At 36.8% G+C, this 12194-nt stretch overlaps 2 protein-coding genes across 3 annotated transcripts; one reads left to right on the top strand and one right to left on the bottom strand.

The window, feature by feature from the left end:
* Positions 1-544: 544 nt before the first annotated feature.
* Positions 545-2884, bottom strand: LOC307117458 (SH3 domain-binding glutamic acid-rich-like protein 3). Its single transcript, XM_079802313.1, has 3 exons — positions 2718-2884; positions 2162-2329; positions 545-914 (listed from the first exon to the last, which is right to left on the bottom strand). Exons 1-3 carry the CDS (start codon positions 2760-2762, stop codon positions 852-854), a joined length of 276 nt encoding a protein of 91 aa, XP_079658439.1. The 5' UTR covers positions 2763-2884; the 3' UTR covers positions 545-851.
* A 543-nt stretch (positions 2885-3427) lies between these two features.
* On the top strand, positions 3428-8342 carry rps12 (ribosomal protein S12). Of its 2 annotated transcripts, none has more exons than XM_079802311.1 (6): positions 3428-3470; positions 3600-3645; positions 4472-4588; positions 4779-4881; positions 7756-7857; positions 8250-8342. In XM_079802311.1, exons 2-6 carry the CDS (start codon positions 3632-3634, stop codon positions 8310-8312), a joined length of 399 nt encoding a protein of 132 aa, XP_079658437.1. In that variant the 5' UTR covers positions 3428-3470; positions 3600-3631; the 3' UTR covers positions 8313-8342. The 2 variants fall into 2 exon arrangements, with proteins under 2 accessions (XP_079658437.1, XP_079658438.1); XM_079802312.1 differs by having other exon boundaries at positions 3446-3470; positions 3600-3705.
* The last annotated feature ends 3852 nt before the right edge of the window (positions 8343-12194 follow it).

The following is a 12194-nucleotide window of genomic DNA, read 5'->3' as shown; positions in this document are numbered from 1 at the left end:
TTTAAATCCTTTTATCCTTTTATGGTTTTGCATAATATGAGTGTTGTGCTATTGGGATTAATTGTCCAAATACTTTTATGATCTATTGTCATAGCATAATGTGGGTGGACTACATAACCTTTAAAAAAAGAATAGTGGAACACTCCAGATATCCCAGCATGCCTTTGAATGTGGCAATTTTGCCTTAAGCTACTATAAGCGGTTGACATCGGGCCGTGAGAGAATATTGTTCCTCTATAAATAGATACAGATGTTTGCTACTAATAAATTGAATACTATTAAAAATGGATACAGTGCTCAAACAACATACAACAACAGTCTTCAGCAGGTCTGCCAAATATTGCTTGATCTCAATATAATTAAATATGCATAAACAATTATATACAAAGTTAGTTAAAAATCAGGAAGTTCAGCTAAAACTCTTTCCTCCGAGAATAAACTGTATTAAATAAAATGTACATGTCCAATCTGTGTCGCCATGACTTACTACTTATATAATTAAGAGGAAAAACTCATGTACACTGAATTGAGTCATACTATTTGATAGATTTATAACTGTTTATTGCATAATGCAGGATGTCAGCCAGCATTAAAATTGCAGCAGATGGATTAAATGCATCAATAATAATGAGATGGATTTGCAAAGAGTCTCAATATTTTAAGTATTTAAGACATTACTGCATCCTAGTGGACAAATAGGGAAGTTGATTAGATACTCTTGTAGATACAAAATGTAGCAGAGATATACTTGTTTGTTTATTTTATTTAAAGGTGCAAAATATGTATTTCCTCAACATATAAAATCTTCTCTCTTAAAAATGCAAGGATTAGTATAGTGTGCCTATAGTAGCTCAGAGTTTGAAGAATGCCTCTGGTTTCCCATCCTCCACTGCATCAAAAAACTTCTGATAGTCCTATGAACACAAACACAAAAAATACTGTATATATATATAGGCTATATAATATGCTTTTTCATATAATATATTTGTCTTTGAAAGAATAAGTCATGAACGCTTCACAAGTTGATTTTTAAAGCATTTGCTAAGGCATTAGTGGTAAAGTACATCGACACACAGCATGTCTGGAATCTGAGCTGTGTGATTATTTGCTGATTTGTGAGTGGCACGTGCTGTTCTGAGCATCATAAGAGAATCTCAAGATGTTCCCCAGGGCGGCAAACAATCACAAAAAAAAAAAACGTTTCAAGCTTTGGAAACATCTATAATCGATGGGAGTGTTTTAAAGGGTGTGTTTTTGTTTAGAAGAAAGTGAACAAGCCTGACAGGTCTCGTGCCTATATGCAAAGGCTTATGTTTCAAGTGTTGTTTGCGCAACAAAATTAATAGCCTTAACATACACTACAAAAATGTACGCCCTGTTACTGACTCAGTGTTTCAAAACGCTTGTTGCAAAACCCAAACACTGACTGCACTGACACGTATTCGTTTCCATGTTCTTTCATGCTTTATTACAGGACATAGTCTGATCTTGGTGTGCTTTTCTAACTGTAAAAAATAAATAAAAAAAAATTCCCATGATGACTTACAACTGATATAATTAACAGACAAGCTCATGGATACTGAACTTAGTCACATTATTTAATAGGTTTAATGTGTAATGCAAAATAATTTTTCTAATTAAAATGTTTTCTTTTTAAACGTTAATCTTATTGATTTTAAACGTTCATCTGAATGATTGATATTAAAATCATTTTAATATCAATCATTTAGATGAAAGTAATCTTAATTTTTTACTTATCTTTAAAAATGACAATTGATGCCATGATACATATTTGCATTACGTTCATCTGAATGATTGATATTAAAATGATTTTAATATCAATGTTCGGATGAACGTAATGTAAAAAATTATCATGGCATCAATTGTCATTTCTAAAGATAAGTCATAGCAATGAAGGTCTAATATAACACTTCCTGCAAACTATAAGAAAAAATAAATAATGATATATTGGTTCAGACTGTTAAAGAGGAATCGCTGCTGTTAAAGTGCTGCAGATGGGTGCAGAAGTGCGGTGAACATTTAAAGCTTGTCATAAAATTAAATCAATTGATCATTTCCCTCAAGGTTGGTTTGATGCAGATGAAACTCTCCCTTGATCTACAGGCCAATATCAAAAACAAGATAGCAAAATGACACTCACCCCACAGTATTTGTCCCCATTAAATATCTGAGGGGGCATCGCTGAGGGGTTTCCCACTTTCTTCCTCATCTCCTCCTTCACGTCAGTGCTTGATGTGATGTCCAAAGTACGGTACTTGATCTTCTTGGAATCCAAGAACTGGAAAATCTCAGACTGATGTTTCTTTACCTGTAGAAAAGATTGAAAACAATGAGCCGTTGACAACACACTTTGAAACTTTGGTTTCACTTCCTTTCTTAAGACATGTGACAAGTAATGAACTATCTGTTATGTACTCCAAATCTTAATGTCTTGAAATAAGAAAGTTCTTCAGCACTTAGGATATTTTGTATCCTTCAACAGACGCACAGACATGCTAAGACTTCACATAATCCAGAGGGCATGTCTGATTTACTGCAGAGATAACTTCACTAATGTAATTTGACATAAGACGACTGTCTAGCACGTTAAATAACACAGAAACAAAAAAGTCAAGTTTATATCATTCAGCGGGTTTAGTTTAAAACAGCGAGTTTCATCTGCTAAACAGCCAGAAGTCAAAAATACAGATACACACCTCTCTAGAGCCACTCACACTGCTGAAATACACCGTGATAGACATCTTCTAAAAGTGATACGTTCAAAAGGTTTGTTGGGAATGAAAGTGGCTGCTGAAGTAGACAGCTATTTCATTAAGCTGTGTGAACGTAAAACAACTGTAACTCAGCCAACTCAAGGACCAGGAAAGCAAGTTTTGACAGTTCACCTGACGGCCCCACCCACCACAAAAACTTACACACATACACACCCACCTTAAAATATAGCAGTGTGGCATGCCTAAACTTGCATGGGGGGATTATTCTCTTTTTTACCACCGAGATTGCACACTTTATTAAAATGACCCAGAGACACTAATTTAGTTGGTTAGAAGCAGTTGCAAAAATTGGTCAAAGGTCTAGTAAATGTATACATTTTAAGTGTGATCTAAGTGAACAAATATACTAAAATAAACATATACATGTACAAATATAAATATTGGGGCGTGTTTTAGATACCGTGTACATAACGCTCCCTAGTGGTGGATTAAGGTATCTACCGTTTTGGATTAAACGGGCATTTAAGAAGCATTAAAAGGGCGTTCAATAATATGTTTTCTAAAGAAATAAAAATTATGAAACAGAACAAGCAAACTCTATACAATGAAAACCATAAAATAGAGTTCCGTGTGGTTCTCCATGCAGGCATTGAGATGGACACCGTTGGGGCCTTTTGCGCTTAAAACAATGTTGTCGACGTTATGACGTTCTCTTTACCCGCAGTCAGAGGAAAGGTAGGGCGAGCTTCTGCAATCTCTGACAGAATCGGTCTGAAATATCCGACATCCTGTCTTTAAAGTACTCAAAGATGTATCGGAAGGAATTTATATTAATATATCGATCATATCATGCCTTTATTTCAGGAATTTATCCTCTCATCCATCGCTAATCTACAATGGCCGAGGAAGGGTGAGTGATTGCGTCTCGCTATTCTCCTAACTGATGGGGCATCCACACTACAACATCAAAGTATGCAATCGCTGCACTAACTGTGATTTATAGAGAAAATGTATTCAATACCGGTGACTGTTAAACTTAGTCTTTACTCGTCCTCATATTTCAAACCCGTGTGACTTTTTTTCGTGCGTAGAGTATTGAGCTGCGTAATACAATGAAAGCAAACGGGGACCAGGGGCTGTTAAACTCCGGACAGAGCACATGTGCAACTTAATAGTAGTCTACGTTACTATTTGGCTTAATTATGCATTTCCTTTTAAGCATTATGCTTAGGATTTGTTGTGCATTGTGCGAAGATTGGCTTAATAATTTTTCACGGCCAATTCACTTTCATTGAACAGTAAATATTGGCCTTCCTATATAACGTTACATCCTTTATTTTTGTGCTTCAAAATAGTCATGCAGGTCTTGGAAGCGAGGTGTGTGTGTGTCACACACACATAATAATTAGTGTGTATACTTGTATTGTATAATTTAATTCCTGTAAACTTAATTTTTTTTGGTCCCTGTATTACATTATAGTGTGTATACATCTATTGTATAATTTAATTCCTGTAAACTTTATTTTTTTTGGTCCCTGTATTACATTATATTACATGGTAGTAGTGACTTAGGGTGACCTCGGCTATGATGAACTTTAATTCTTTAGTCGGATACCCCTTCACTCTAATTATGAGTGAGACATCCATTCTGAGCAGCCGCTGGTCATTAAATGTGCACATACACACGCCTGACTCGTTTTACACTATAATGACAATCTTTTGTATGAATTTCACAGCATCAGTGCCGGAGGTGTGATGGATGTCAACACCGCTCTGCCTGAAGTGCTGAAGACCGCACTCATCCATGACGGTCTCGCCCGTGGTATCCGTGAGGCCGCCAAGGCCCTCGACAAGTAAGAAACCCTTTAAATTAGTAAGATGTTGCTTTGTATCTATGATGATAATTTGGCTCCCTCTTCTGAAGTCTCTGAGGAAAAATGCCATTCGTTACCCAATTTCTGTCTGAGATACTGTCAACGTGTCAGTCATACCTATTGGAGGAGATCGAACGCTCATCATGATCTTTCTTTGGTCATTTCGCAGGCGCCAGGCTCATCTTTGCGTCCTGGCAGCAAACTGTGACGAGCCCATGTATGTCAAGCTGGTGGAGGCTCTCTGTGCCGAGCATCAGATCAACCTCATCAAGGTGAGAAAGTTATGAGAATAAAGGCCTGTACACAATGGGACGAATATCACGTGCGCTTATCGCCAGCGTTTTTCGGCACGTCTTGAGTGTTCACACAAGCGATTTTCACTGGCGACGCGCCGAATGAACGTGCACATTCAGTAGATAGCGCTCCCGGTACACAAGGTGGTGCTGCGGCACTTGCGCTTCTGACACTCGCTTGTCACACAGAAGAAGAGAGACAGTATTTACGTGCTTGCCAAAACCACAGATTATATATATATGATATATATTCTGTCTATGGCCAAAACCATTCACACACTTTTTGCTAACTGGCAGGCAGGATTATCAGCTCATTTTCTTCTTTGTCTACTTACTACTTCGTCGTTGTATCAATGTGTGCTCGGCAAGACCGTTTTGTGCTTGAGTGCCACCAAGTCGTGATTAACTATCACTTCACCAGCTTCAGGCAAGTGAACAAAAGCGCTGATCTCATTGGTCGGCATGTTTTTAACGTAAAACAATGACGCTTGTACGCGTCAGTGTGCACTCACATTGGCGCCCTTTGTTTACGAGGCGTTAAACGTGCGCGAAAATCGTGTGAACAGGCCTTAAAGAGCACCTATTATGGCATTTAAAATGTTCCAAATATTGTTTTAGAAGTCCCCAACAACAGTTTTGCGTGCATGCAATGACAAAAGACTTTAGTTTTCTTATATGCATTTATTTGTACCTGTTTTGACAGCGATTCTCAAATGATTGCTTTAGTGATTCACTTTTCAAAACCCTGCCTTTACGTGACGCTAATCTCCGGTGATTGGTCCGATGACCCAGTCAGTTGTGATTAGTATAGTCTGTGCAGATATTTTCAGAAACGGAACGCACATCACCATAAATGGTTTTCGGTTTAACCTCTTAACTGGATTGAGGGCGCATTTGTCCTCAAGCTTTTTGTTTAAATTAGCTCAAATGACTTGTCAGATGTAAGTAATTACCATGTCATTCTATACATCATTTAAAAGATCTAAGAGTCAAGCTTCCTTTTTTTTTACCTCTGTTTTATTCTCAAAGTCTTATAGTGACAGTAATTTGTTAATGTGTCACGAGTTATGAATAGGAAAACCGCGTCGGTACCGTTTGATTGTAATATGAGCCTCAGCTGATCTCATTCATAAAAAAACTCCTCTATTCTCCTCACGAAGACTTGCGACAAATAACATCCCTCAGGGCTTTTAGTTCAAAAGTGTGCAGTTGAGGAGAAATATTGATAGATTCTCATATGTCTGTCAAATTTCTAAACCGAGGAGTTTTTTTTATTCAATACTTCCTCAATGCGCAGATGTAGCCTAATCATGAGCGATTGAGTCTCTTGTGTTGTTTTCAATTCATACTGGCAGCCGGAGGGGGCTCTGTGCACATGTAGTCCATATATGGAACAGACAAACGAAGAAGATACCATGTGCCTTAATGGAAGTCCATAATAAAAGCTTCCTAAGATCGCGAAACATGCAAATAGAGACATTTGAAGACAATCGCGACGATGTATGGTTTGTCTTCAAGCCACTTGGTCTTCAAATGCTCATCCTTGGGTAGATGAGAAGTTTGCTTTTGAGTCGCACACTTCAGAACACAGCGTCTCGTCGCCATGATGTTTTCTAGTTTTCACTGGCGTCTTGGAGCGCAATAAGTGGGCGTATCGTATTCAAATATCTTGACAAGTTGACGTCATCTAGTCAGAGAAAGCTTCGGTCTTCTAACGATTCTTAAAAATGACTCAGAGTCGACTCTTACTTTTGAAAGAAAATAACTATTTATTATACTAACTATTTATTGCACTGTCATATTTCAAACTTTGCAGGATGTTTTTGTTCACTTAGATCTGTTACACACTACATGAAAGGTAAATTTCAAAATTCCATGATAGGTGCTCTTTAAGATGAATGCATTATTACTGCTTTCTCGTGCTATTGGAATTCTCATAAATGTGAGTTTCCCAAAAATTGGACATGAACATCCTCTCAAATTAATTTGAATACCACATTTGAATCAGAAACAATATAGTCTATTAAACATGTCTCAACTCCATGTAGCGCAAACATATTGGTGAGAACAGTTTAAATGACAGGCACACCGGGACACTTGACTGCACATCGCACTTTTGACATTGATACTGCTTGCAATCGTAATGCGATGGACTGGTCTATGGGACATAAACCTTTAAATAAAAGGGTTATGGAGCCATTTACACTGTCATATACAATAAGAGACTGCACAGCAACAGGAAATAAAAATGAATGCAATAAACCTGCCCACCTTACATGACACTGGCGGGTGGACTTGCACTGAGGAGTGGAGCAGAAAATCTTTCTATGCATACCACAATGGTCACTATGACGTCACACTCGTATGTTTTTAAACATAATTACACCTTCTTTTTTTTTTCCTTTTTTAAATAGCCCACTTGAAGTATTTAGTACAAATAAACTACTAAATGCTAAAAATGAATTGCATTTGCAATCCTGTGAAACCAGGGGGAGCTACAGCACCCACAGCACTACTGTGCCCCTGCCTGGTGGTCCATAAAATTGGCAAAGAAACCACATATGCTTGTATTGAAAGTGGGCACTGGCATTGGGCTCTTTTGAATTAGACCACCCAGAAAATCATAACAGTTGCATTTAAATTCTGTTCTTGTGGCAGGCTTCACTTGTTTTCCTCAGAAAATGGTGTTCTAGTGAATTATTTCTCATTAAAAATCTTAATGCAAGGTGTTTTCTCTTGGATATTGCCAAGAACTTCTTATTTGGACCCATAAGCCTGATTTGAATTAAAATGCCTGATTTGCTGCTTAAATGTGTGAAATCGCACATAACATCACTGTGTCCTCTCCTGTAGGTTGATGACAATAAGAAGCTCGGCGAGTGGGTTGGTCTATGCAAGATCGACAGAGAGGGCAAACCCCGCAAGGTGGTGGGCTGCAGCTGTGTAGTCATCAAGGTTTGTATCCAGAGTCTGTTTTTAATTTACTTCACGTTTCCTTAGTCTTAATGATGCGTTCTGTAATGAGGGAGAAGCAAATGCATTGGATTTTACTACTTGTTTATGGAAGGAACGTTTGGGCTTTAAATGTAGGGGTTTTGAGCCAGGTCGAGTCCAGATGCTGGCTCTCTGTGCCCTGTGTCTGTTTTTTGATGTCTTGGCAAGATTGAGTGCCTGAACACGAGCCTCATCGTCCTGTTTTGACTCTTGAGGTCCCTAGAAGGGCAACAAGTGCTGAATTTACTGAATAACTTCTGTAGTTATTGGAATATATTGTACTATATATATATATATATATATATTTTTTTTTTTTTTAAATATAATGCCTGTTTTCACGTCTCCCTCTACAGGACTACGGCAAAGAGTCTCAGGCTAAGGACGTTATTGAGGAGTACTTCAAATCCAAGAAATAAGGCGCCAAATAAAAGATCTTTTGGAAACGAGATGTTGCTTGTTGTGTTCTTTAAATTACTAGGGAATTTTCAAATTCAAACTTATCCTACACTTTTAACAGGGTTCCCGCGGGGTCTTAAAGTCTTAATGTCTAAAATTAAATTTTTTTAATTTAAGGCCTTAAAACGTCTTAAAAACGGCCAGATTTTCACCCGAGGTCTTAAATTTAATTTAGTTAGGTCTTAAAAAAAGTGTTATCCTCGTTCATTTCCAGAAATGCTGGCTGCAGAAAGTTATTAACGTTACACTGTAGCAAAAAAGTATCGAATCGCGTAAGCGGAGCTCTAGAGTCTGCTGCGCCGCCCTCAGAGCGTTTGTTCGGTGTGTTGTAGTTCTTTCTGTGGGATATTGGTACACGTACTCGGTGATAAAACTACAAATCCCGTGATAAATGCAATTACCTCCCCGCAAAATACGTCTACATTTTATAACATTGTATGTTTCTGGACAGAATGAGGCAGACATGCATTGTTTTATATTATTCTAAACAGTGATAAAGTCTGCACTCAATCAGCACTGCATACCTTATTATGACAATAGTGAAGGCTTGAAGAACTCAAATACACTATAGCTTGATGCAGTCGTGTTTATTGTCTTCGTTTCATCAGTCAAAGCGTTTCTATCTTCAGTTTATCCTACATTGCTAGCTTCACATTAGGGCTAAGGATTACTTCTCTAAGGCAAATGTGGAGTTTCTGCTCTAGGGCGCCCTCTGGCTTCCAGTATGAAAAGTTTGGGTAACAAATATGAAAAATAATACTTCAATCTAAATAAATTTATGACAACCCATGTTTTTCTCCAATGTACAGTTTTTCCCCCACAGTGGATGCATAAGAGGCTCATATTTCATATAAAATACATAGACTTTAAAGTCCTCGTGAAATCAAAATTGACCATATTTACTTTGTTAGCGCAAATTGCTAGTTTTGTGGTGAACAATCCATCCGTGCAAGTCAATCCGCATCAAAAAATTATTTGGCTTCGTAATCTTTAATCAAAATCTGAAAATGCTCCTGATTGATGACGTCTCTTTGACGGCTTGGGCTTCGACGCCGACATGCCATCATTAAACACGCCCATCCAACTGACAGTCTGCTGCCCGCGAGCTAATAAAGAGAGATGGCGAGGAGGTGCGTTTTCTGAATGAAACGCCTATGTTTCTATATCCAATCAGGTCACAGGGAGGAAAAAACAAACCACGCCCTCTGTTCTGCTCATTTAGTATTCCGTTTCTCTCGGAAATGCGTCAAATCACTGAAATAAAGTCGATTGCAACTTCCGGTTCACTGGGACTTTAAGAAATTTATATCACAGATAAAAAGCACAGAATTTCTTTATTTTTTATTTTATTTTTTACTATAAATCTTTAGACCTTTCTAATGATTTTTAGTCATAGGCTGTCTGCATATTAACAGGTAACCCAGCAGGGTTTTTTTTGTAAAATAAGTTTTCTGTAAAATATAAATGTTATTTTATTAGTATTATTATTATATTGATATATTTATTCTTAAATACTCTATTTTAAATGTTTTAATAATTAAAATGTTATTGTAATAGTAGTATTTCTAATTTTGTTAAATATTTGTATTTATTGAAAATAGTCATTATTATTAGTCTCGTTAATATATAAACATTAATATATAAAATGTTATATGCATACACTTTTCATTTGTAAAAAAAATTGCATTTTAACCAGAATAATCGCAATTAGATATCTTCCTCAAATCGTGCATCCCTAGTTTATCCCATCTCCCTAGTGCATCCCCTGTTCAATCTCTATTAGGCTATTAATATGCTGTTTTGTAATCTATTCTATTTGAGGGCAAGTTTGTTTTAGCCTATTTTCATTTCGGGTTTTGGGCATTTGGCTCGTTGTTGGCTGTGGAGGGTTACTAATGTCATTGCTTTATTGCTTTTTTTATTATTTCTTTGATTTCAATCATTTTGGTAATGCGTCGTATAGGTCTTAAATTTCAATCTTTATGGTCTTAAAAAGGTCTTAAATTTGACTTTCTGAAACCTGCAAGAACCCTGTTTTAATGTATTTAAGTCAGGGCTTAGTCTCTCCTTTGGATTTTGTTGAGTTAAAATATTGCACACCCCATCTTTTTCATAAACAATTTCCTATAGGATGTGAAGAGTTTTAACCAGTATAACAATCAATCGAAATAATCATTTAAAAAAAAGTACATGTCTCAGGATCATAACATTTGTCCAATCATTGTATTTGGCCCAAATGTTTACATTCACACTGACATCAAGTGGCAAGCTTTTGTATGTGGGACTCAAGATCAGAAATGCCAAAGTGCTGTAGGATATTTGGGATGTTAATGTATTTGTGTTATTAGATTGCAATTTGCAGTTGCGTCAAAGTATGGAAAAAAAATGGGAACAATTATATATACAATAATTGAAGCTGTATTATATATTTTTTTTGCATATTTGTCACATTTTATATATTCATTGGTTTGTTAAATACACAGTATTGTGTTATTACTGAATGTTTAATACAGTACCATTTTTGGTTAAAAACTAACGCATAGTGTCTACAAGTGGACATCTGAAAATCTGTTTTTCATGCCTTAAGTGCAAGTAAAAACAGGAAAAATCCTGACTAATTGTCATGCATGAAAGGGTTAATGCTTTGCAGACTCTGCTGTGCACATGTTTTTGATGAGGCATGGCTTTGGAGAGTACTATGATAGGAGGGTGGTATATTATGCTTTCTTTTGCTAGCCTCTTAGAAATAGCCTACCCTACCTTTAATGTTGGACCCTGCGTGCATGATGTGCATGTTAAGTGCAAGCAAGATCCGAGTCTGTTGTGCTAATGATAAGTAAAAAAAGGGGAATGGTTAGATCCTAAAGTAGTTTACAAATTCATGTTTGTCATTCAGATAATGTCCTTAAAGGGTTAGTTCACCCAAAAATAAAAATTGTCATTAATGACTCACCCTCATGTTGTTCCACACCCGTAAGATCTCTGTTCATCTTCGGAACACAGTTTAAGATATTTTAGATTTAGTCCTAGAGCTTTCTATCCCTCCATTGAAAATGTAAGTACGGTGTACAGTCCATGTCCAGAAAGGTAATAAAAACATCATCAAAGTAGTCCATCTGACATCAGTGGGTTAGTTAGAATTTTTTTGAAGCATCGAAAATACATTTTGGACAGTATAACATGCATACATTTTCAATGGAGGGACAGAAAGCTCTCGGATTGAATCTAAAATATCTTAAACTGTGTTCCGAAGATGAACGGAGATCTTACGGGTGTGGAACGACATGAGGGTGAGTCATTAATGACATAATTTTCATTTTTGGGTGAACTAACCCTTTAAGTGAATGTGTTTTTAAAAAATACTGTTTTTTTTTTTTTTAAATTACATAGAAAAATAGTGTAGTTGCATTCCCTGAATAAGAAACCTCAGCACTAAGCCTGGTTATGACTTTGCAACCAGTGGTACATCAGGATGAAACTACAGTACAATATGTAAAAATAAATTGTATAAGGTGTTTGAACGCATATGTGTGTGTGTAAACAACCAGCCTATAATGGTAAAACTCCACCCAATACTTATTTTTATAATACCCATCAATCATAATCAATTTCTCATATTTCCCCCTACTCTTACACGTATAGGTCTCTGCAGGATAGTAATAGGAGTTACTAGATCAGTGAGCGAGGCCATAAGGCGTTTTTTACTGAGTTACCTGATTTGCCCACGTAGGGTTTAGGGGTGGGGTCGGGTGAAGGGAATCATTTTCATTGCATGGTTTATAAACACCCAACAGTTTGAAAACCCCCACTTTTGTTCCGCAGAGGTGATGATCTGCGTTTTT

Source organism: Gobio gobio, assembly GCF_949357685.1.
Source record: "Gobio gobio genome assembly, chromosome: 21".
Classification (NCBI taxonomy): domain Eukaryota; kingdom Metazoa; phylum Chordata; class Actinopteri; order Cypriniformes; family Gobionidae; genus Gobio; species Gobio gobio.
This window is presented reverse-complemented; position numbering and strand designations above follow the sequence as displayed.

Bases quoted from the DNA above. Each gene is read 5' to 3' on its own strand.
- rps12 (XM_079802311.1), top strand. The intron at 4,882-7,755 runs GTGAGAAAGTTA...CCTCTCCTGTAG, and splicing joins ATCAGATCAACCTCATCAAG to GTTGATGACAATAAGAAGCT. The intron at 7,858-8,249 runs GTTTGTATCCAG...CTCCCTCTACAG, and splicing joins GCAGCTGTGTAGTCATCAAG to GACTACGGCAAAGAGTCTCA.
- LOC307117458 (XM_079802313.1), bottom strand. From the start codon at position 2,762: ATGTCTATCACGGTGTATTTCAGCAGTGTGAGTGGCTCTAGAGAG. The intron at 2,330-2,717 runs GTGTGTATCTGT...TCTTTTCTACAG, and splicing joins GTGTGAGTGGCTCTAGAGAG to GTAAAGAAACATCAGTCTGA. The intron at 915-2,161 runs GTGAGTGTCATT...TTGTGTTCATAG, and splicing joins ATGGGGACAAATACTGTGGG to GACTATCAGAAGTTTTTTGA.